The sequence below is a fragment of the Anoplopoma fimbria genome, chromosome 16, assembly GCF_027596085.1.
Source record: "Anoplopoma fimbria isolate UVic2021 breed Golden Eagle Sablefish chromosome 16, Afim_UVic_2022, whole genome shotgun sequence".
Classification (NCBI taxonomy): domain Eukaryota; kingdom Metazoa; phylum Chordata; class Actinopteri; order Perciformes; family Anoplopomatidae; genus Anoplopoma; species Anoplopoma fimbria.
In genome coordinates, this window is record NC_072464.1 from 9,796,362 (window position 1) to 9,817,774 (window position 21,413).

Consider the following 21,413-nt stretch of genomic DNA (forward strand, 5'->3'; position numbering starts at 1 on the left):
TATTACAACTCTGAAGTTAGTGTACCCAATCATGCAGATACTTTATCAGTTGTCTATACACCCTTCACACTTGTTGAAGGGTGTATTCATTTTCACATAAGATAAAACTCAGCTGAGCCTGAGTCCACCCAACAGGCAGTGTCATCATTTTTTCTCGTGTCATTTGGGGACTCAAATTCTTCATTGTTCAAAAAATATCACACAACAGTGAAGGGGGCAATACTAGGGCAGCTGTGTCCCCATTAACCCTCTGTCCTTTATACTCTTTGTGTAAATTGTACACTTGTTATATGCTTGAATACTGCCTTGCCCTAGATACACAGTGTGTGGTAATTTGATTAAACCCATTAATTTAGGAATATGAAACATATAAAGTACAAAACTCAAACAAAAAAAGTCCCAATACTATATTTGACATAGGGACCCACTTCAAAGTGGGGCCTCAACATTAGTTTACAGAGTAGGACCCATCTGCACCCAAGTGCCAAAAATATGAGCATGAGCCAGTTGCCATAGAAAATCTGAAAGTGTAGGAGCCCCTGGATACCCACAATGCTTTGGTGATTTGTATTTTGTCTGAGGGGGATTAACTTCCAGTTTTGATAATATCTACCCTACGTTCCTTGTACAGTACCAGTCAAAAGTTCGGACACACCTTCTCATCATAACTACTTTGAAGAATCTAAAATATAAAACATATTCTGGTTTGTGGAGCATTTGTTTGTTTACCACATAATTCCATATGTGTTCCTTCATAGTTTGGATGTCTTAGCGGTTTTTCTTCTAAAAATAAAGAAAAACCATTGAATGAGAAGGTGTGTCCAAACTTTTGACTGGTACTGTATGTCACGTTATTAGGACCCAATGTTATGTGCAGTGAAGGGACTGCCTATTACAGATGAAGTGTTTGATGGTGTTTGTCATGATGCGTAAATGTTGGTAGTCAGAGAGTGTTTATAGGAGTAAGGGATGAAGGGTGGGGTTCAGTTTAATGTTAAAGTGCTTTGGGGAGTTTTCCTGTGGTGTGCATGGTAACCTATAACAAGTAGTGTCTAACCTCATTTTCTTTCTCCCTCTCTCTCTTACACACACACACACACACACACAATGATTCATTTGTGCAAATAAGTAGACAAAGGCAGTTTTTTAACAGCAGTCACTGTGATGCCTCTAAACCCATGGACGACTGGAACCTACAAGAGCTGCTCGTCTACTTCCGCGCCTGCGCAGAATGAGCGACAGTCGGACTACCAAACTGGTCAAACAGCGGGTGTGAAAATGGTAGGTAACCAAAATAAACACAAACCCAGGCATTGCCTTTTAGTGCCATTCAGTCTCACGCTGAAGACTGTGCTCTTAGTATTAAACTACGTGCCGGGTCGCGTCCTGCGAGCCTTCAGTGGTGAGTTTCTTCTGCTCGCTGCTCCAACAGGGAAGGTCAGTTGATATTGTGAGAGCAGCTAGCTAGCTACTCGTCCCTGTTTGGCAGTCTGGTAACTTCGGCTGTGCCCAGGTCAGTCGTTAGACCCCAAAGACAGACACACACGGGGTCGTTTGACTTAAATCCCGGCACATCCATAACCACACTGACTCTGATCCCGTGACACTTCCTCAATCGTTAGTGTCAGTGATACATTGGAGCTAACTCAGCTAACATTAGCCAGTATAAGTTACTAGCTGGTGGACTGTAGACGATGCTAACCTGTCGTTACCCTGCTGGTCGCACAGTAATCCGTGCAGACTGACACGTCACAGACCTTTTGCTTCATGTGGTGGTTAATATGAGCATTGGGTAACTGCTGGTGGAGTCAGTAGCAGCTTTGGTGAAGTCACACAGCTTTGGTCTCCGGTTTCAGGAAACGCTCTCCTCAGTGGAGTGCAAAGTGCTCAGATAATGCAGCTGGTGTCAGTAGGTGGCATGTTGATTTGTCCATAGTGTTGAGGGACATTGCTGGATAATGTCCATCAGGGTTGTTAATCTGTCAAACGTTAGGTGAATAGAAAAAAAAAAAAAAAAAAAAAAAAAAAGTCCTCCTCACAGTTTCCCAGAGCCAAAGGTGATGTCTTCAAATGGTGGTTGTGTCCAATCAACAGTCCAAAACTCAGAGATGTTAGTAAAAATAACATTTGAGCAGCTGATGATGAAACGATTAATCGTTTATCAAATTTGTTGCCAATCAACTCAGCATAACATCTATATAGCGTTAGGAAACCAGAAATGGCATTGAATTACTGTTTTTTTTTTTTTTATCACTTTTCTTTAATAACTGCATTACAGTTTAATGATACTATATTCTGAAAGCACACCTCAGGTTTGCATTTCTAACACATTTCTAAATGAAAACTCCTGCATACATGTTATAAAAGTGCGAATTTCCATACCTGAGATATATCTCCACAATATCGATATAAAAAGTGTTCTGACAATATGGTGACATGTGATTTATTCTTTTTATGATATTGCTGTGTATTTCTGGTAGGGTGCTTGTGTTACACTCCAGGCTTGTTGCACCTCTCGGTCCGGGTGATGGCATCCCGTTTCCCTGCTCATGTTACATCTATGACTGTAGTTATCTGAGGGGCCCTTCTGGGTACAGCATGTGCTTTGAGAATCCACAACATCCCCCATCAGAAAAGCCCATGTTGGATAGGACATAATTACCAGCACTGCGTCTTGGCTCTGGACCTATAACGTGTGTGTGTGTGTCAGTGTGACAGACTAACCTTCTGATATATGAGTGTTTCTGGATGTCTCGCAGTCTTTGCTGTTGCCTGAATGCCTGTAGATGTGTGTGTCTCGCTGTGTGTTTTTGTCTGTGTTTCGGTCTGTGTTTGTGTGTTGTTGTCAGTGTTCCCTGGTCTGATCGCACCCGTGTCTGACAGCCCTTGTCCTGTACTCACACAGCATAAGCTGAAGTCTTCGCAGAGGGACAAGGTACGGCAGTTCATGTCCTTCACACAGGCTGGAGAGAAGACAGCTGTGTACTGCCTCACACAGAATGACTGGAAACTAGAAGTTGCCACCGACAACTACTTTCAGAATCCAGATCTCTACTGTAAGGAATCCATGAAAACGTCAGTAGACCGGAAAAAGCTGGAGCAGCTCTACAATCGCTACAAAGGTAAGTGGGACTCTTACGCCGAAACATGACATTTTTACTAGGATAGAGTTGCTTTTCCCTGTTATTTCCCCCTCGATAGATCCCCAGGATGAAAATAAGATTGGCATTGATGGGATCCAGCAGTTTTGTGATGACCTGTCACTGGATCCAGCCAGTATTTCCGTGCTTGTCGTCGCGTGGAAGTTTCGTGCCGCCACTCAGTGCGAGTTCAGCAAGAAGGAATTTCTGGATGGAATGACAGAATTGGGGTGAGTGTTGACATCAACAGCGTCAGACATTCTTCAAAGTGGGACACAAACACTGTGCCCTGAAGTATCTTCGCATGGTGGATCTCTTAGTGTTGCTCCAGGGAGGGAAGGTTGTCTATATATAGACCCACTCAACCAGAGCTGGAGTATTCTGTGTCTTTGTGGAATGACTCAGTGGAAGAGCTGCAGTGTTTTGACTTTTGAGGTTCATGTGTCAAAGTGAACTTCAGCCAATTTGTCATGAGCATGAAGAAAAACATGTTGCAACTGGTTGGGTCATTTGTGTTGATTCAAGTAGAGATTTTTGTTTATTTATTGCTTAAATTGTCCTAATTCTCTAGGTGTGACAGCCCAGAAAAACTGAAGGCCCTCTTGCCAAGATTAGAGCAGGAGCTCAAAGATAGTGGGAAGTTCAAGGACTTCTACCAGTTCACCTTTAATTTTGCCAAAAATCCTGGACAGAAGGGTCTAGGTAAGAAGAGTGACAATAATGACAACAACAGCTTGCTGAATGGTATCACTGAATTACAAAAGTTTGGAATGAAGTGTTCTGCTTTTTGTCTGTGTGCAGACTTGGAGATGGCCGTAGCCTACTGGAACCTGGTTCTGTCGGGACGATTTAAGTTCCTTGATCTTTGGAACAGATTCCTTTTGGTGAGTCAAAATGAAATTAGGATTGGTAGTTGCATTGGTGCATCAGTAATTTCAATTTATTTGGCCCAGTGATGGGGAACTTTGCTGAGACTAAGTTTGGACTTTCATTACATCTTGATGACTCAGTCAAAGAGAGGGGTCAGCGAGTGTAAACAGATAGTGTTTGGTTGCAATTCAAACGTGTCCTCAAAGAACACTTTCCGGCCCACTGGTCTATCAGTGATTTAGACTATGCCGTTATAAACGCAAAAATGTCTACAATGTGTGGTCGTAGAGATAGAAATACTTGATGTATGTACCAATATGTTGACCAGCACTTGTCCTTTACAGGAACACCATAAACGATCCATCCCAAAGGACACATGGAACCTATTGTTGGACTTTGGTAACATGATTGCAGACGATATGTCAAACTATGATGAGGAAGGTGAGTTTTGGTTCGCCTTCACTTTAATGCTGTGAATATGACCTTTCCTATTCAAATCAATGTGACACTAATTGTATCTTGGTGTTTCTTTCTCAGGAGCGTGGCCAGTCCTTATAGATGATTTTGTGGAATTCGCCCGACCAATTGTAACAGGATCAAAACGCAAAACTCTTTAAACCCAATCCCAACTCTGGAAAGCCAGAACCTTGTTTCTTTTTACAGTGACTTCATAGTTTTTTTTAAGACTTGTACAAAAAAAACAGTGAACATTGTAGACTTCAGAGAGAGAACAGAAGCACTTGAAACTGTCAGGACACCACCTTTCAGGGAGCTGAGTAAAAAACTATGAGAACAAGTGGCCACACTTTTTGTCCTCGTGGGGACTGAGGCGTCATACGGACATTGACGGTTTCACTGCTGTCTCTCCGGTTGGATTCTCAGCATCCTGGACGTCCCTCTGCTCCAGGAGGAGCACCACCCGTCAGCCCACAGCCCTCTAAGAGGGGATGGACACTGAGAGGAGGTTCACGGGCTGTGTGTACTCTAAAGGGACTGAAGAGGCGAAAAACTGTGTTTTAAGACTCTCCCTCGCCAGCTTTGTTTTGTTATATGAAGCTCTGAGTGACTGTGCAAAGTTCCCATGTCTTACTCTAACTTCGAGACAGAGTGCTCACTACACCAGCACCAACAGAACTGTTGCAGTTTTTACTGTACATACTGTATCTATTGGGACAGTTTACAAAGAGAACTATAAGAAGAATAATATAAATACGTTCAGTTTATAAATGCAGAAGATGATTCTTTTATGTACAGTAAATGCTAAGATCTCTAACGAGATGCCTCAACATAGTGGATGATATGCTGTTGGTTTAATTGTTAGGTGGATCTGTCAAGTCATGGAATTGTGAGCTTCTCATTGAAAGCATGTTAAACACTTTTTACGTCCCCTCGGGCTGGTTTCACAAATACATTTTAACTAAAGTAAAAGCAATGCTTTAATTTAGAAAACTGATGTTGGTTCGTGGAATTCATTTGTCAGGTTAATCTTAGTTGGGAGTTGTTCATGAATCCAACAAGTGACGAAGTCCACAGCGCCACAATTTTGCTTTCAAAAGAGAATTTCTTTCTGTTTAGGAAAGCGTTTTTGTCCCTCTGTGACAAAAATGTTGCTAAAGTGACTATCAGCAGCATTTCAATGAAATTTAAAGTTAAGAAACTACAGACCCTTAGGATTGCATGGCACATATCTGTATGTTATGGCAGTGCGAAGCCTTAAGTTCAGAAGCCAGGACACTAAAGAGGGCAACAACATGGACGAAAAAGTAAGCCTTAAGAATAAATATCTGTCTGTTCAATATTTATATTTCGTACAAGCCCATCTGTCCAGTGTTACTGAAGGTAGTAAAAGTTACAATATATTGTTAATACATCATGTAAGTAGCCTAAGTATATTGTTCATTTAAGAAAGATGAATAAAGCATGAGTTTTTCCATAATCATACATGCAAATAGTTCTTTTGTTGATCAGTTAGATGAGGGACATTTTACATCACTTACAGAACAGTATAGCTGCTTAGACAAGAGTGTGTTTGTAAAGCAGAGTTGTGTAAAAAAGGTTTATGACCATACTGATCTGAATGTGCTAAAGAAAGCTTTAATATTTCTTTTTTTTTTTCAGAATATCCCTCCATGTTGTTGATTGTTAATAATAAACAATATTTAACATGATTTTCTTTTAGTACTTGCATGTGGGAATTTGGCCAATTTGATTATGGTGCTTTGGACAAGAAACACCATGAATTAGTTGAAAGTTTTTCATTATGTTGTTATTTTCCTGTTTTGCAACTTTACAATGTAACATATCAGAGGTACTGTATTGGATGATGATGAGCTGATCAAAATGTCTCCAGCAATCTGAATGGTAGCATAAAGTTTAACATGTGCATTTCACATCCTTCTTCCTAATATACAAGGCAGGTCAAGTGATATTTATGCCACTATGTATCTAGATGCTGTGCCATCCTTGGCAAAAGTACATGACAACTTGTACCCAAAAGTTTATTCTGCAAAATGATTGTTGGGAGTTTAGGAGTTAAAACCCCGTTCATGACCCACAACATTCGCAGTTCAAATAAGAAGATGACCTTTGTTTTTGTCTCTTTCCTTTTAGGTTTCCTTTATCTCTCCATTATTGCGACCAAATGAAGGCAAAAAAATACTTTAAAAACTGATTTTATGTTGTATGCCATTGAGAATGACAGAAAAAGAGGGAGAACTGCACCTACCATTTGAAACTGACCATATTTTTCAATATGGTCAGTTTCCCAAGGACCCATCACTTCCACTAGAAATGCATTAGCCAGGTTTTTTTAATGGCCATTGTGAACAGGAGGAATAAATACAACAAGCTGAACCTGTTTCAGTGTACATATCAGCACTTTACTATTGTCCCCAAAGACAAACATGAAAAATGTGGCCATATCCTTTATGGACAACAAAAGAATGTCCTCAGTATCCTCTTTGGGAATTTCATGGGTATAACAATCTTACAGTAGGTTTATATTCTACACTTTGTACTGTATTTGCTGATTAGCTGATTTTCAACCACTTGGGGACAGCAAAAACATGGATATGAAAATATTGATAAAGTCACTTTAAACACATTTAAATGAGAATTGTAAAAGGGATTTAGTCTTCTTCTTGTTAATATTCCTGACGGTGATGAGATAGATTTCAAATACCATTTAGATCAGGTGAGATGAAACTTAATGAAAATAAGGTACTTTATCGATAGTTAAATATTTCTCAGGGGGGATTTAAGTGAGTAAATAATGTTTCACCATCTACCCTTTATTTCGATAAATCATGGACAGTAATATGCAAGGTGACATACAATCAAATATTACTGTTTCTCTTCCTCCGATTGTTTTGCATTCAAATGAAGCCCTCACCTGTGGATCTTACCTGGGTGTTGCTTAAACTAGCCCCTCCTCTCAGAGAAGTCTGTAAGGTGAGTCATTTGGAACTCAGACCGCTTTGTTATTTACCTTGACAGCAGCCATATCTTTACCAAAGAAAATAAAAAGCTATAAACATCTGTGCCGGATGTTTATAGCTTCGGTGGACTTCTACCTGCAGCACAACACACAATGGAAATGAAAGGAAACGCTTCTGAACCTCTTACATGTAACAATGACAGTGAAAGGTGAGCTTCATGATGATGTGGTGTTCAATCTGACTGTATGTCTTTCTATTAGTTATGGTTGTTAAATGTATTGTTGACTATCAGTTATTTACATAAGCTTCTTTCCTCGTCAACTCTTTGTACTTTGTACTCTTTGTACTTAAACATGTAAAGCTTTTATTAAAAACCAACTACCAAGCTCAGTAAAATATCATCATATCAAGAGTTGTTTTGTGGAAAATACATTTCTTTTTCTGAGGTTATTTTTTTCAGCTTGAATGTTGCTCCTTGCTACTAATCTCACTTGAAGGTAATTTAAAACTGAGTAATCCTCCAGCTGGGGCATTCGATCTCCCCACTACAGAAACCCAACCCCTTGGAGGCTGTTGTAGTGTCTGTCACCAGGGAATAGGAGCGAGAGAGAGAAGGGTGGGGAGGAAAGTGACCCCAGCTGTCAGCTGCTACTTCACAGTTGTGCTTTGTGCATAGTAGTAGTCATTCATTTGTATATGGTACTGGACTGTGTGGGTTTGCCTCAACAGGATTGACCCCTATGGCTTTGAGAGACGTCACGATTTTGAATCCTACAAGGAGATGATGAACGAGTATGTAGCCGTCCTCAACAGGAGGTCGATGAGATGGTCCAAGCTCCTTCAGGAGAAACCACATGTGGAGAAGAACTTGACAGGTACAAGCAACACACATACTTTTGTTTCCTTTGTGGTGCTCTCTGGGTATGTGACGTTAATTATAAAAATCTGTTTTGGAAGTGAAAAGGTATGTGCGTAAAGGCGTTCCCAATGAGCTCCGTGCCAGGATTTGGATGGCAGCCAGCGGTGCACAGGAACGACTGGAGAGCAACCCGGGTTATTTCCAGTCTCTGCTGGCCATGGAGCACGACACCAAGCTGAAGGAAACCATTCATACAGGTGCAACATAAGGCATTTTACACAGTAGTCAAATTAATGATGACTAAATTCCATTCAGCTGCTTCATTTTCAGGGTCCTGGTATTGTGCATGCTGGCACTCCTTCACACTGTCACTGTCTGTACTGAGACACCTAAATAGAACAGAGTCATCATAAGTGTTATTAGTGGCAACTGTACTTTTCCTGGCATGAAAAGTCAAGATGTCTGCTGCTAAAAAAAGCCTCATCCCATCTTCCATCCCTGCTACAATCCACATCCACACCTTAACTTGTATTAACACAGGGGTCCATATCAAACTAGAACAGTTCTTGTCTTGTCATTTTTCGCAGACATGCATAGGACCTTTCCTGACAACGTCCTCTTCCAAAGCAAAGCAGAACCGAGCCTGCAGAGCGCTCTGTACAATGTGCTGCTGGCCTATGGACACCATAATACGGAAGTGGGGTACTGTCAGGTGAACAAAACACTTTCTCTCCCCACGCGAAACATAACATCTGTTTCCTGTGCAGCAAATGTATTAATTTAATTTAAGTTCAAAGTCATATTTTGCATCCTCTTTGAACCAAATAAAGGAAGAGGATGTCAATGGGTTTACTAATTGTAAAAATGACAGGTGTGTCAGACATGGCAGTATGTCAACACATTCAAACATTTAACTTTTGCAATATATTCTGTCATGTATTTGGCTTCACTAGTCTGTAAATCAGTGACATACTGTAGCGTTTGCCAGTAGCCTCACAGTTAGATCACTGCTGTCTCTGTTCATGTCAGGGCATGAACTTCATTGCAGGCTACCTCATGATCATCACCAAAGACGAAGAGAAGTGCTTCTGGCTCATGGATGCATTGTTGGGCAGAATGCTCCCAGGTAGAGTTTATTTTTTTATTTTTTCAGTTAGTCTGGCTGATTAGAGGTCTGCTCAGGAGGAAAGTGGACGTGTTTATAGAATTATAAGGTAACCAAAGTCAATGTACCAATAAAAATGTTACAGGTGTGCATTGTCCAGCACTCTCAGCTGCAATAAAACATGAGGGAGCTGTCGTTCAAGGTCCTGAGAAGAATTCTAGTCAGACAATGTAGTGAAAACAGCTGTGTCGGTGAACCAAGGTGCTGCAGGACCTTTTTATTAAATCAAAACTTGATTTAAAAAAATATACATATGAAAATATGAAATATGAAAAAAAAGTCATATAAAGCAATAAAACAAAGACATAGAAAAATAATGCTACGGTGCTCAGTTAAAGTGGATAAGCTAGAGAGTTTGTGGGCTAACAAAGAGGCATAATTTGGAAGCAAGATGAGAAGTGGCGAGATTTTTTGCTTTGCTCCAATTAAATCTAAGGCAGCAGCATACTGAACGTGGGCACTTTTAGGCAGACCTGAGAGCTGTGCAGTAATTTAACCCGCCTGAAACTAAGCTATGCATACGTTCCTGTTTATGAGGAGAAGAAAGACAAGATCCTATCTCAGCTAGATCAGCAATCATTCAAATGTAGCCTTTTCGCTTGGCCTGTAAAGTTCTCCTTTTGTTACTTCTTTGAACCGATAATTGTTTTATTATGGTCCACTTGGAGCAGTGTTTGGGTCATTGATAAATAAATATTAAGTTAATTAAGGCGGCTTAAATACTGGTAATAATGAATATATAGAGTTGTGCATAACAATGCAAATAAATAGTGCTTGCTCATGATGACCCCTAGTTGTTATATAAAAGACTGAACAGTAGTGGACACGAGTTAAAGCCTTGTGGCACTCCACATGGAAAATGTTTTCTTACAAAAAGTTCTGGACAAACACAGCATAAGGAAAGATTTAGATTTGATCCTTGAGATAGAAAAAAAGCCAGTTCACAGCAAGTATCACTACTGCACTCAGAAAGACAAACAGTAAACTCATGTACTCTGTGGGTATTGTAGACTTCTACAGTCCGGACATGATGGGCCTGAAGACGGACCAGGAGGTTCTCGGGGAGCTGGTGAAGGCTAAAGCTCCCGCAGTGGGACAGCTCATGGCCCAGTATCCCGGCATATGGACACTGGTGGTGTCACGTTGGTTCATCTGCCTCTACATTGACATACTCCCAATTGAGGTATGGAAATGTTGGGGTTTAATGGTAGAGACAAATGAGGAGTTCACATCGTGATGTTCATTCATTCATTTTCCGTAACCTGCTTATCCAGTTAAGGGTCGCAGGGGTGCTGGAGCCGATCTCAGCTGTCAACGGGCGAAGGCAGGGTTCACCCTGGACAGGTCGCCAGTCTGTCGCAGGGCTGACATATATAGACAGACAACCATTCACAATCACATCCACACCTACGGGCAATTTAGAGTCTTCAATGAACCTTAGCTGCATGTCTTTGGACTGTGGGAGGAAGCCGGAGAACCGTGCAGCCTCACATCGTGATGTTTTACAGACATTTATTTTGTTTCTTGTTTCTTGCAGACAGTTTTGCGAGTTTGGGATTGTCTTTTCTACGAGGGCTCCAAGGTTCTCTTCCGTGTCGCTCTGACTGTTATTATTCACCACCAGCCGGAGATCCTTAGAGCTCGCTCTTTGGCTGATGTGTGCGAGTGCTTCAAACAAATCACCTGTGGAGCTTTCACTCTGGACTGCCACAACTTCATGCAGGTGCGAGGAGAAAGGAAAGCAACCTTGTTGAATGTATCAATTTATTAATTCATTCTTTTTTCTTAAATGTTATCAAAGCACAGTGGTGGAAAATGCTTTTCAATGACGAAGAAAGAGCGGTGCAATCTTTCTATGGAAACATCTTTTACAGTTTGCACAGAGGAGAGGCGAAATTTACCAAAAGAATACTGATTTGAAAAGGAGGTGTGATAGAAATCTTCATAATTTTTTGCAGATTAAGACAGATTTAACCCACCCCTGGAATGGAAATCCTCTTACCCAGTTTATAAAGAGCCAGTTTATTATGGATGAGGTCTTTACATGAAGCTTATTCTGTCTGAGTTCTAGCTTGGTGTGTAGCTGTGTAAATGTCTTAAGAGGGATAATCCTGAGCCTTCATCAATTTTGTGACATTCTCTCAAACTCTCTCGTTTACAGAAAATCTTTACAGAACCTGGGAGCCTGTCGATGGCAACTATCGATAAACTCAGAGAGAATTGTAGACAACGAATACTGGAGGAAGAATCTGGAAGGCCGTAAAGTTTCGGATCCACCATTCCCCCCTATTTGACTGGATTTCTAAAACTGGCAGCTTTCATCAAGTTTAAGAAAAATGACACCTTACTATCATTAACAATTATCTATTACCAAAAGGACTACGGGTGGCTTGTTTGTTTTTCTTGCATTTCAGTGTCAGATACTACACTCTTGAGGATGTTGTTTTTGAACCTTGAATAAAATGTATTTAAATCTTCCATCGTTTTTATTAAATGCACTATAGGAGTATTACTTTGCAGTAGTATGGGAGTGAAACAATTCTGTTTTATCTGTTTCGTATGGAAAAGGGGAATTAATGTTTTGCAATGAAACTGTTCAAACCTTCCATTTATCTTTCTGAAGTTAAATCAGATGTCCTAATTTACTGAACTTTGTGTTTCACTTTTTATTGTTTACGGGAAACCTCCTAAAAGGTCTGATCTTTTCCCTGATCTGGCTTACCTCAAAACTGCCTCTGCCAAAAGATGGAAAGAGAAGAAGTAATTTCAATGTTACACTCTGGTTGCCTGGGGACGATCATAAAAGTCAAACACCATGTTTATCAAACACCTTCGGACAACTTTCCCTTACCCTGCAGGCACAAACAAACAAACTGATGAGCCAAGATGTGATATAACTAGACAGTATTTAAAAAACTGTTCAGAGTCCTGCTGCCTTTCAATTCAGTCATCAAGTTAAAAAGTGATTCATACCTGGAGGACGTAAAACCGTCACAATCAAAGTTTATCCACCATTTATAATACTTCTACATTTTTTCCTTTAAATTAAGTATTTGATAAATGTAGTGTCTAAACTTACAAATTATTTCTAGAATTCCATATCACAATTATTCTAAGATAGTCTAGCTACACTTCTATGGAGTCCAAACAAACCAGGAACAGGTTTGACAGCTGATGAACTGTATGAAGGCAAAACAAACAGTCAAACAGTCTCTTTCGTTCACTTTTATTGACCTCTCCTTTAGAAAACAGCTCAAACAAAATCAATTAAAACCTTATTAAATCACTGCATGGACATTTAGATCAAGGAGGATAAAAACATAAAAAAAAAAACAACGCTTCATTTTTTTCCTACATCAAACAATGCATACGATTGGTAGGTTGTAACAGTACATGAAGGCTATGGGAGACACAGAGACAGTGTCCCAGGCATGGCAGCACACAGAGTCAGTGAGTGAGTGAGTACCTCTATGGTATTGGCTTTACTTTAATCCCATCTATGTTACAGCTGGGAAGGCACTGATTAACACTGAACATATTATATTGGCCACTTTAGTCCTTACAGGGGGCTCTTTGAGATAACTTTAGTGCAACTCCTTCCCCTTCAGCAAGAAAAATCCCAAGTGGGGGCATATTCAGGGGAAAAGAAAAACAAACAAAACCACCCAGTGGACTTAAACACTTCAAGATAATTACACTCCTACAGTGATGTCCTGAGCTTTTTCACCCACCTAACCAAACTGAAGTATTTTTCAGATTGATCAATTGTAACTCCTACAGTGTGAACATTGTAGCAACAGACTCCAAAAGAGTGGCTCCCATCACTAATCAAATAGTTTGACATTTTGGGAAATCAACATTAGTGTCTAAACTCAGATGAGGAGATTGATGCCACTCATGTACTGAAAAAATGAAAATACAGCCAGGAGACAGTTAGCTTAGCTTAGCATAACGACTGGAAACAGGGGAACTTCGCATGGCTATGTCTTTAAAAAAAAAAGAAATATGCCGACCAGCACTTCTAAAGCTCACCATAAACAACTTTTATCATGTTTGCAAATTGAAATGCAAAAATGTTACCTTGTTGTTTTCAGGGGGTTTACAAGCCAAACTGATTACACTTTGGCCTTTCTGCAGATTAAACAAACTAAATACAACATGTTAAACTGAGTTTTAGAGATGCTGGTAGGCATCGTGCTAAGCTAAGATAACAGTCAGATGGCTGTAGCTTTACATTTAGCAAATAAACAGTAGTATTGATCTTCTCATCCAACTCTCAGCAAGAAATCGAATGAGCCCATTCCCCAAAATGTTGAACTATTCTTCTAAATGAAGTGAAGAAGCCAAAACACAATTATCTTACAAAGCTGAAAACTGCTTGTGTAGTCTCCATACAAAATGTGTTGGGTACCTTAACAACGGGACACATCGTCACTAATCCCAGTGAACAAAATCAATTCCTAAATGCATTTTAAACTATGAAGGGGACTCCTAACATGTCCTTTTTAAGATTAGGTTTCTGTGATCTTAGTATGTTAACAAAAAATCTGCAAACTTCGGCTGAATGGGACCACAAGTTACAATAACAAAATTAAGTCAGATCTTTAGTGTTTGAAGTGGATTAAATTACAGCCAAAAATATTCCCTTTATAATAACAAACCTCATTTAGGGCAAGACCACAAAAAATGGTCGCCACAACGCAGATGAACAATAAGAAACGCTACAGTAGCCTTTCCCTCAAAACACACAGTCCCTCAATATTCCTTTCACAGAAATCATAAATAGTACAATACAAGTTGAGAACTCTCATTGACCCTCTGATCAACATCCATCCCCTTCATGATGAAGTACCGGTAGGTTTTTTTTCCTCCATTTCATCACAATCTCCAAACAAAGCACCTTTTTTTTTTTTAACGAATGAGCGAGTCAGTTCAGAAAGATCATATCAACCTCCACAAAGTGATAATGACTAGTGTTACTGATGAGGGCAGAGAACAGCACACACATATGCAGGGAGGATGAAGGGTGGAGGCATAGAGGGGGGACAGGGTGGAGTGTTAAGTCTCATAAAAGAGTGGTTAATCTTAAGGGTGGGAGAGAGCGCTCTGGCCTCTGGGAACATGAGTGACAGGTGACCTCAGATGGTCTGGTAGCCAGCGTGGCTCCTCTTCCTGCCGATGAGGTAAGCCAAGAGCACGATGAGGACGAGACCGGCTAGAGCTGCTCCGACTATGATGGGGATCAACATGTCATCTTCATCTAACTGGCATTCCTCAGCTGAGAGTGAAAGCACAGGAGAGGACAAATTAAAGCAAGAAAGCAGATTGATTTTATAGCAATTCTACCAGAGGGAGTGTTTACCTGCTCCAAACTGATCTCCAGTCAGGCCAAATGGCTGCACCTGCAACTGGAAGGTGTTGATGGACAAATCCTGGGACACATTCAGAGTTTGCTCCTCATGGCACATGTATGAGAACCCAAAGGTGCCCCGCAGGTAGTCCAGATTGCTGTTATTGACGGATACGGGCTCTGTAGTGGAGGACAGAGCAGGAAGTGATTACAGGGGGAAGAGAAAACTTGATGATTACAGACGACATACAAAACGAGAAGTGTGACGAAAGAGAACAGATTCAAATGAATAAAGATAAACATTTAGAGAAGGATGACTGTCGACAGGATTTAATAAAGATTTCACCACATTACATTGAGAATTTAAAGACAGCTGCTTTGTTCAAGACATGATGATCTCAATAGTAATTGGTCCATTAAAAAAAAAAAAAAAGCAGAAGAATCACTTCAAGAGAGCTAATAGAAAACAAAGCAAGAAAATACTGCAGCCAATTAGCATAACCAATAAAGCAATGAATTCATGTTGTGTGCAAAACGCTGTAAAATTGAAAATAAAAAGGGGTAATTAGGGAAATAATTAGGGAAGAGTTACAAAGCGACTAGTTCTCAACTTAATAAATGTGACTGTATGAGGGAACAGGAACAAAACATTTAGCAGCCTCTGTGAAAGCCTTATTGTGCTTGCTTACATACCCATACTTTATATTGCATCTTTGTTTGCTCAGTTGACTGTAATGGTCATCTAGTGAGGTTCATTTAATCTAAATATTCATTTACACGGCAACCCTGTAGCTTAGGGGTTAAAACAGTGACAAAAACTGTCTCTCTTGTGTCCTGAAAGGCAAGAAATATTATAATATTCATAGTCAAGGCTGTAACCATCAGAACAATGCTTCCCTTTTTATGTAGAAACATTATATGGCCACCTGTCATGTATAAATTATAAAGGAAGATAATGTTTGTCAACTAGAACAAAGTATTGCCGATTCATTTGGGACTCTAAACACTCTGACACAGTTTCAACAAAAACCTAAATATTTCATAACTGTATGATTTATTGCACAGCTGCTGCATTAGATTAAATCATATCAAAACAGGTGTAGTTTTCCGGTATTTCAGAGTAGTTTTCAAGCACTACAATATAGAAAAAGCATCATTTGTAAAAATATGAGAGGGCATGTAAAAAGTTACCTTTGTTTTTACTAACTACGTTGTCAAAAGAGCCCCTCCACTGTCTAAATTAAAATTAGTTGAACACCAAATCACTGTCAGTTATAAAGTGATCAAGTAGAGTGGGTATATGTGGTGCCAAAAACCCTGATTACACCCCAAAAACTGAGGTGGATCACAGGATCAGTTGGACACATGCCCATCAACCTGATAAAAAGGTAGTTACCATAGAAACTGGGAGGTCAAATGCACTTACTTTTCATATCTGGCCAGTCTGCTGACATGGACACTTCACTCAGGTGGTACTTATTGGAAGTGGCATTCTGGAGAGAGACAACAAGAAGACCACCAAAAGTCAGTAACGTTGCTGTAAAGTGAGTTTACCGCAAGCTCCCGCTGCCATCTAGTGGCTATTTCATGAAGTGCAAGAGGTTTGTGAACATGGTCGCGCCTCAGTCCTGCGCTTGGGAGATGTGAGCGGAGAAATTAAGAGTGACATATCGAATATATATGACTTATTGATATATATTATATGCACACAAACACAGTCCTGTCCATCTATATGACAACATGAAATACAGCAACTAGTGCTGAATGTAAGAGAATGTTCTTATTGACATAATAATATGACGTCCGCAGCTGTTAGCACTTGTAAAAATCATGTCGGGACTATAGCAATTGAATTGGATGAAGCTACATTCAGTAGCATCATCAGTAGCTTTTTAATATCTGATCATATTAAAAAATATATGATTACAAAAGGAACTGGTACATTTGTGGAGTCCATATCATTACAGCCCTGTTCGGCGCCTCTTTTATTTGTTTACGTGTGCCTAAAAACACTTCCGTAAAGGATACACTTGTTTCCTCGCTCGGAGAATCGAGGTGCGAGGAATCGAGGTGGTACAAGATCGGTAAATAAGAAAGACCCACAGTAACTTACCAGAGTGAAGACAAAGGTGAGGTTGGTCTTCTCTGCATCTGTTGAGAGCAGCAGGGAGGCTCTGTCTGAGTCACATGATCCAGATGGCTTTGTCACATTTGGCTGAAGGTTCATAACATCATGCACTGTCTGTAAACGAATAGAAGTTAACGTTTAGCATTTCAAACCTGTTAATGCGTCTGTATTTTTAGCTCCAACAAAATTCAGCCAACTGCTTGAGGGTTTATATTTAGGTACCTTATTTTGCGAGACCGAGTTGTATGTGATGTTGAGCTGGAGACCCATGGATGCCAGTAAACAGGCAGTACCGTTGCTTCTGTTGACCAGGTAGTCTCCTTTCTCAGGTCGGCCGGGGTCTTTGTGCGGTGCAGGAGGGGTTGGGGCAGTTGTGGGTGGGGCAACTGTAGCTAAACCCTGGTGCAGGACGGCCGCTGTAAAAAAGTATTCAGTTGTGAGTCCAGTATTACAGAGATGCAAGGTGTTCTATATTGAATAAAAGGATTGTAACCAACACAAATTGACTTCTGAATTGTGAAGGAAGTAAATGAGTTAGGTTATGTAAAAATAGCACTACTTTGACCAGGTAAAACATGTATTCAGATCCTTGACCAGGCAATTACATAAGTGTAAAAATACTCTAGCAAGTTGTGTAATATCTGATACCAGAGCTTTGAGGCTTGCCGTGTCATCTAAAAACTAAATCTCGACTTATATCTGAAAAAAAAAAATGAAAAGAATCATGTGACTGGTGTTTTTTGTTTTTTTTAAAGTAGATTACTGCTTCATTCTCACACCACTATGGGATACTTCTTGCTTATCAAACAAAACACACACACGACAGGAAGAATATTGAACCTCTATCTGAGAGCTAAAAGCGTTAATACCACACTATTATAGGTATAGCTTTGGTTCAAAAATGAAATACTTGCACATGCATTTTTTCAAGCAGACAGTTCTAATAGTATCTACAGCTGCAAGATACACATAGTGGAGAAGTATAGGGCTGTAACTTAATCATTCAGCTAAAAAAAAATAAAGTCTGAAAATAGTGAAACATCAGTGCACAATTAGACTAATTCCTTTAAATTGCTTGTCTTGTCCAACCAACAGCTAAAACCCAAAGGTGTATAATTAACTATCTTAAAGGGGTTAGAAAAGCAGCAAATTTTTTCACGATCAAGAAGCTTGGAAATGTTTTATTTTTCTGTCAAATCAACAAACAACTAACTGTTACAACTTTTATCAAGTATATTATTTACCACGAAAATCTAGTGAAGTTTCAGCAGCATAATATAAAGACCCCCCTCCACGCAAAAACTAGTTTTCCTTATTGCACTTCACTTGGATGTTTCAGTTTCACAGTGCAGAATAATTTATGTGCAGAGTTTGATAGTAGAAGAATGTGTTAACCTTCATCTTCTGAAGGAGTAAAGTTTGTCTGTGCTCGCGTTAACTCTGAGTTTCAGAGCTGCACGTTTGATCATGGTTTTGTGACATCACAACTAATTTTGCATTCAATTAATGGTCCAATATGCAACTTCCACAAGAATGATTTGGGAAATTGAACCTCCAACTCACATATACTGAGAATACATTTTTCAGTGATGTAGAAGACATTTTGTGTCCAACAGTTGAACTGCTGAACTGAACAATATTTCCATATCCATAGATTTTGGAGTTTTCAACGATGGAGGAGTAATAGATGCCATTTTTTTTTTTATAATAATCAATGAGGTAGTTGAACTTTTGAATGTTAAAACATTTGACACAATTCAAGTCAATTTTCAAAGCGGAGTATATACACATCTCAACATGTAGGTTTATACATCTCAAGACCTGTCTTTAAAATACTTAAAAAGGTAAAGTGCAATTACCTCAACATTGCATTTTCAAACATAAGTTGAGTTTGATGCATTTATTACATTTAACCATTGTCAATAACAAACCTACATTTTGAACATGGATTATCAAAGAAACATTCTTCCAGTGATTGCATAAAGCTCAGTTTGCGGTCAGCAGCAGACTGGCCTTAGGGTGACGCTAGATTGCGCAAAGACAGACGTGACGTCACCATTTTCATGGCCAACCAATCCAAACCTGCACCTAGAAGTTAAACGCGTGTTGGTCTGTCATTCTAACTAATAAACTAACGTATATTTACACACATTAAATCTTTTAAAAAACAACACAGAACATGTTGCTTTTATACTTGCTATTCCTGACGGCCCTGGCCGTATAACGTGGGCTGGGGGCGGTTATCTGTGACCTTCGGTAACGTTGTAGTTTTGGTGAACGGTGGTTTATGTTAGACGACGTAAACCGGACCGATACTCACCCAACACCAGCTGTAACGTGACTCCCAGGCACCATGACTGCACCCCGCCGATATGCGTCATGTTTCCGCGGCTCCTCTCCGGCTGCTCGTCGGGGCCAAATCACAGCAGCACAACAGAGACGCGGCCACGTTAGCTTACGTTAGCTTAGCAGCTGCTGTGCTAGCTCGGCTAGCGTTAGCCTGACAACAACAACAACAGCGAAGGGAGAAATAAAAAGTCGAGCGCACTGATTTGTCGGGATGATAAAGCAGCTGTTCTCTCCCCAAAACAAACACCAACGTCTCTGCTTACGAGTCTAAACGTGTTGTGTTTGCATATGCTAGCTGTGAGGTTGATTTAGCTCACACTTTATCACCGCCGCTACAGAAAAATAGGACTAACATCAGGATCACGTGACAGAGGCTTTAAGGAACACCCAGGAAGTCACGTGACGAACAGCGGCCACACACTGGTTAAAACATTTATTTAAGAGTTAAGGGGTGAACCAGGTTTTATTAAAGTCTAAATTCGACACGATGTTTGATATATACTGTACTATGCTTAAGCCTACAATGTCGAGGTACATTACTTTAGTACTTATGCTCCTTTATACATCTACTCCACTCCAATCAGTTATTATTAAACATCAGACTAGTAGTGAGTAAATCATTTGCAGATAAGATTTTTCATTCAAAAAACATCTGATCAGCTAATAAAATACAAAACTTTGTTAAATATTAAATCAGTGGCTCCCAAAAAGATTTGTCTTGCTATTAATGATCAGTTGTGTCTCTTTGTCACGTTTCAGATGTTTAGTCGTTAACACTTTCAACATCTCACATGTTTTTTTACTCAAAGGTGCATTGTGTAGGATTTGGCGAATGTAAGGATGAGGTTGAAGATTGCAAGCAAGTGAAACTTCTGAAAATTGCCATTTAAGAGACCCGCCTGAAATGTTGTTATTGAGGCTTTCAGGAGGTTTGAAGTGTCGAACCAGGGATCTCTGCCCACTGAATTTCGTACACAGAGACCCTATCAGAAGGTAGACATAAACGGCCCATTATATGGAAACGAAAACAAAATAATTAAAAATTTTAAGTAAGATTTAAATACTGATGATTCTACATACAAGCGTTTGTTCATTATAACAAGGTATTTTAAATAAAAGATTAATGTATTATATTCATAAATTATTGTTTATCTAGCTGTTAGTTTCAAGTTAGTTTTGTTGCCTTGTGTCCCTCACAGGACAATGATGATTTGGCTGATTTACTGATAGCTGATTTACCAGAAGCTTGAATCTGGCCAACTAATTTAAGGCCCCAGAGATCAGACCTCAGTCAGAAACCCCTGAACATTTTTACACACCAATGTCACAGTAAAATCTCCTCTCTGTGCAACTTTACCTGACCTCATTTAGCTCACTGCTAGTTCAATAGTCTCTGTGAGTGTCACTCATCAGTGTGATTTTGCAACATGAGAGTGACACGACTCTTTGTAAAGTGCAGAGGTCTCATTTCCGTAACCTCTTCCTTTACACAGACACACGCTAACATTTAAGTATCATAGGGGTCAACTTATCTTCCGACCCTTTGAACACACAGGTACTTAAACAGAGTGTAACTGGCTGCAAATGTCAAATCAATCTTTCTGCAGTCTGCATATGGTCTCTTTATATAACGTTATTCACCAAAAGGCACATTTTGTACTCTCTAACCTATGCAATCTGATTTCTATCTTTTAGTCGTTTAGTCTTTGTGCCACATTTTCCGATACAGGCCTGTGACATATGCTGCATTTTTAAAGTTTGTTCATCCCCCCCAAGTAACTTGTAAAACTGATGCAATGTCCCTCTAAAAGTCTTGGGCTAAAAAGGAACAAAATTCCCTTAAAGTCAGATTACTTTGCCGTCTACTATGTTTTTTTAAGTAGATTACTGCTTCATTCTCACACCACTATGGGTTACTTCTTCCTTATCAAACAAACACACACACACATGAGAGGAAGAATATTGAACCAATGATCCTCTATCTGAGTTTGATCAGATCAGATTGATCTGATTAATACCACACTATTATAGGTATAGCTTTGTTTCTAAAATAGAATACTTGCACATGCATTTTTTCAAGCAGACAGTTAGTATCTACAGCTGCAAGATACACTC

At 39.7% G+C, this 21,413-nt stretch overlaps 3 protein-coding genes across 3 annotated transcripts; 2 read left to right on the forward strand and 1 right to left on the reverse strand.

Moving 5' to 3' along the window:
- The first annotated feature begins 1,160 nt into the window (after positions 1 to 1,160).
- On the forward strand, positions 1,161 to 6,178 carry LOC129104298 (DCN1-like protein 1). The gene is made up of 7 exons (XM_054614909.1): positions 1,161 to 1,281; positions 2,906 to 3,122; positions 3,202 to 3,370; positions 3,712 to 3,842; positions 3,942 to 4,024; positions 4,355 to 4,451; positions 4,548 to 6,178. The coding sequence occupies exons 1-7, from the start codon at positions 1,165 to 1,167 to the stop codon at positions 4,625 to 4,627; spliced, it is 894 nt and encodes a 297-aa protein (XP_054470884.1). The 5' UTR covers positions 1,161 to 1,164; the 3' UTR covers positions 4,628 to 6,178.
- A 2,004-nt stretch (positions 6,179 to 8,182) lies between these two features.
- LOC129104297 (growth hormone-regulated TBC protein 1-A-like) lies at positions 8,183 to 11,948 on the forward strand. The gene is made up of 7 exons (XM_054614908.1): positions 8,183 to 8,322; positions 8,405 to 8,563; positions 8,894 to 9,018; positions 9,336 to 9,432; positions 10,482 to 10,654; positions 11,009 to 11,194; positions 11,633 to 11,948. Exons 1-7 carry the CDS (start codon positions 8,229 to 8,231, stop codon positions 11,732 to 11,734), a joined length of 936 nt encoding a protein of 311 aa, XP_054470883.1. The 5' UTR covers positions 8,183 to 8,228; the 3' UTR covers positions 11,735 to 11,948.
- Positions 11,949 to 12,681: 733 nt separating this feature from the next.
- lamp1b (lysosomal associated membrane protein 1b) lies at positions 12,682 to 19,684 on the reverse strand. The gene is made up of 6 exons (XM_054614911.1): positions 19,270 to 19,684; positions 17,172 to 17,365; positions 16,935 to 17,063; positions 16,248 to 16,314; positions 14,834 to 15,001; positions 12,682 to 14,749 (listed from the first exon to the last, which is right to left on the reverse strand). The coding sequence occupies exons 1-6, from the start codon at positions 19,328 to 19,330 to the stop codon at positions 14,610 to 14,612; spliced, it is 759 nt and encodes a 252-aa protein (XP_054470886.1). The 5' UTR covers positions 19,331 to 19,684; the 3' UTR covers positions 12,682 to 14,609.
- Between the last annotated feature and the right edge of the window lie 1,729 nt (positions 19,685 to 21,413).

What these genes read in the sequence shown, in the direction of transcription:
- lamp1b (XM_054614911.1), bottom strand. Translation starts at nt 19,330, where the DNA reads ATGACGCATATCGGCGGGGTGCAGTCATGGTGCCTGGGAGTCACGTTA. An exon ending in TCACCTTTGTCTTCACTCTG is followed by an intron (nt 16,315 to 16,934) that starts GTAAGTTACTGT and finishes GTCTCTCTCCAG; the next exon opens with AATGCCACTTCCAATAAGTA. An exon ending in TGGAGATCAGTTTGGAGCAG is followed by an intron (nt 14,750 to 14,833) that starts GTAAACACTCCC and finishes TTTCACTCTCAG; the next exon opens with CTGAGGAATGCCAGTTAGAT.
- LOC129104298 (XM_054614909.1), top strand. Translation starts at nt 1,165, where the DNA reads ATGCCTCTAAACCCATGGACGACTGGAACCTACAAGAGCTGCTCGTCT. An exon ending in GATGGAATGACAGAATTGGG is followed by an intron (nt 3,371 to 3,711) that starts GTGAGTGTTGAC and finishes CTAATTCTCTAG; the next exon opens with GTGTGACAGCCCAGAAAAAC. An exon ending in GTCAAACTATGATGAGGAAG is followed by an intron (nt 4,452 to 4,547) that starts GTGAGTTTTGGT and finishes TTTCTTTCTCAG; the next exon opens with GAGCGTGGCCAGTCCTTATA.
- LOC129104297 (XM_054614908.1), top strand. Translation starts at nt 8,229, where the DNA reads ATGATGAACGAGTATGTAGCCGTCCTCAACAGGAGGTCGATGAGATGG. An exon ending in GTTGGGCAGAATGCTCCCAG is followed by an intron (nt 9,433 to 10,481) that starts GTAGAGTTTATT and finishes TGGGTATTGTAG; the next exon opens with ACTTCTACAGTCCGGACATG. An exon ending in TTGACATACTCCCAATTGAG is followed by an intron (nt 10,655 to 11,008) that starts GTATGGAAATGT and finishes TGTTTCTTGCAG; the next exon opens with ACAGTTTTGCGAGTTTGGGA.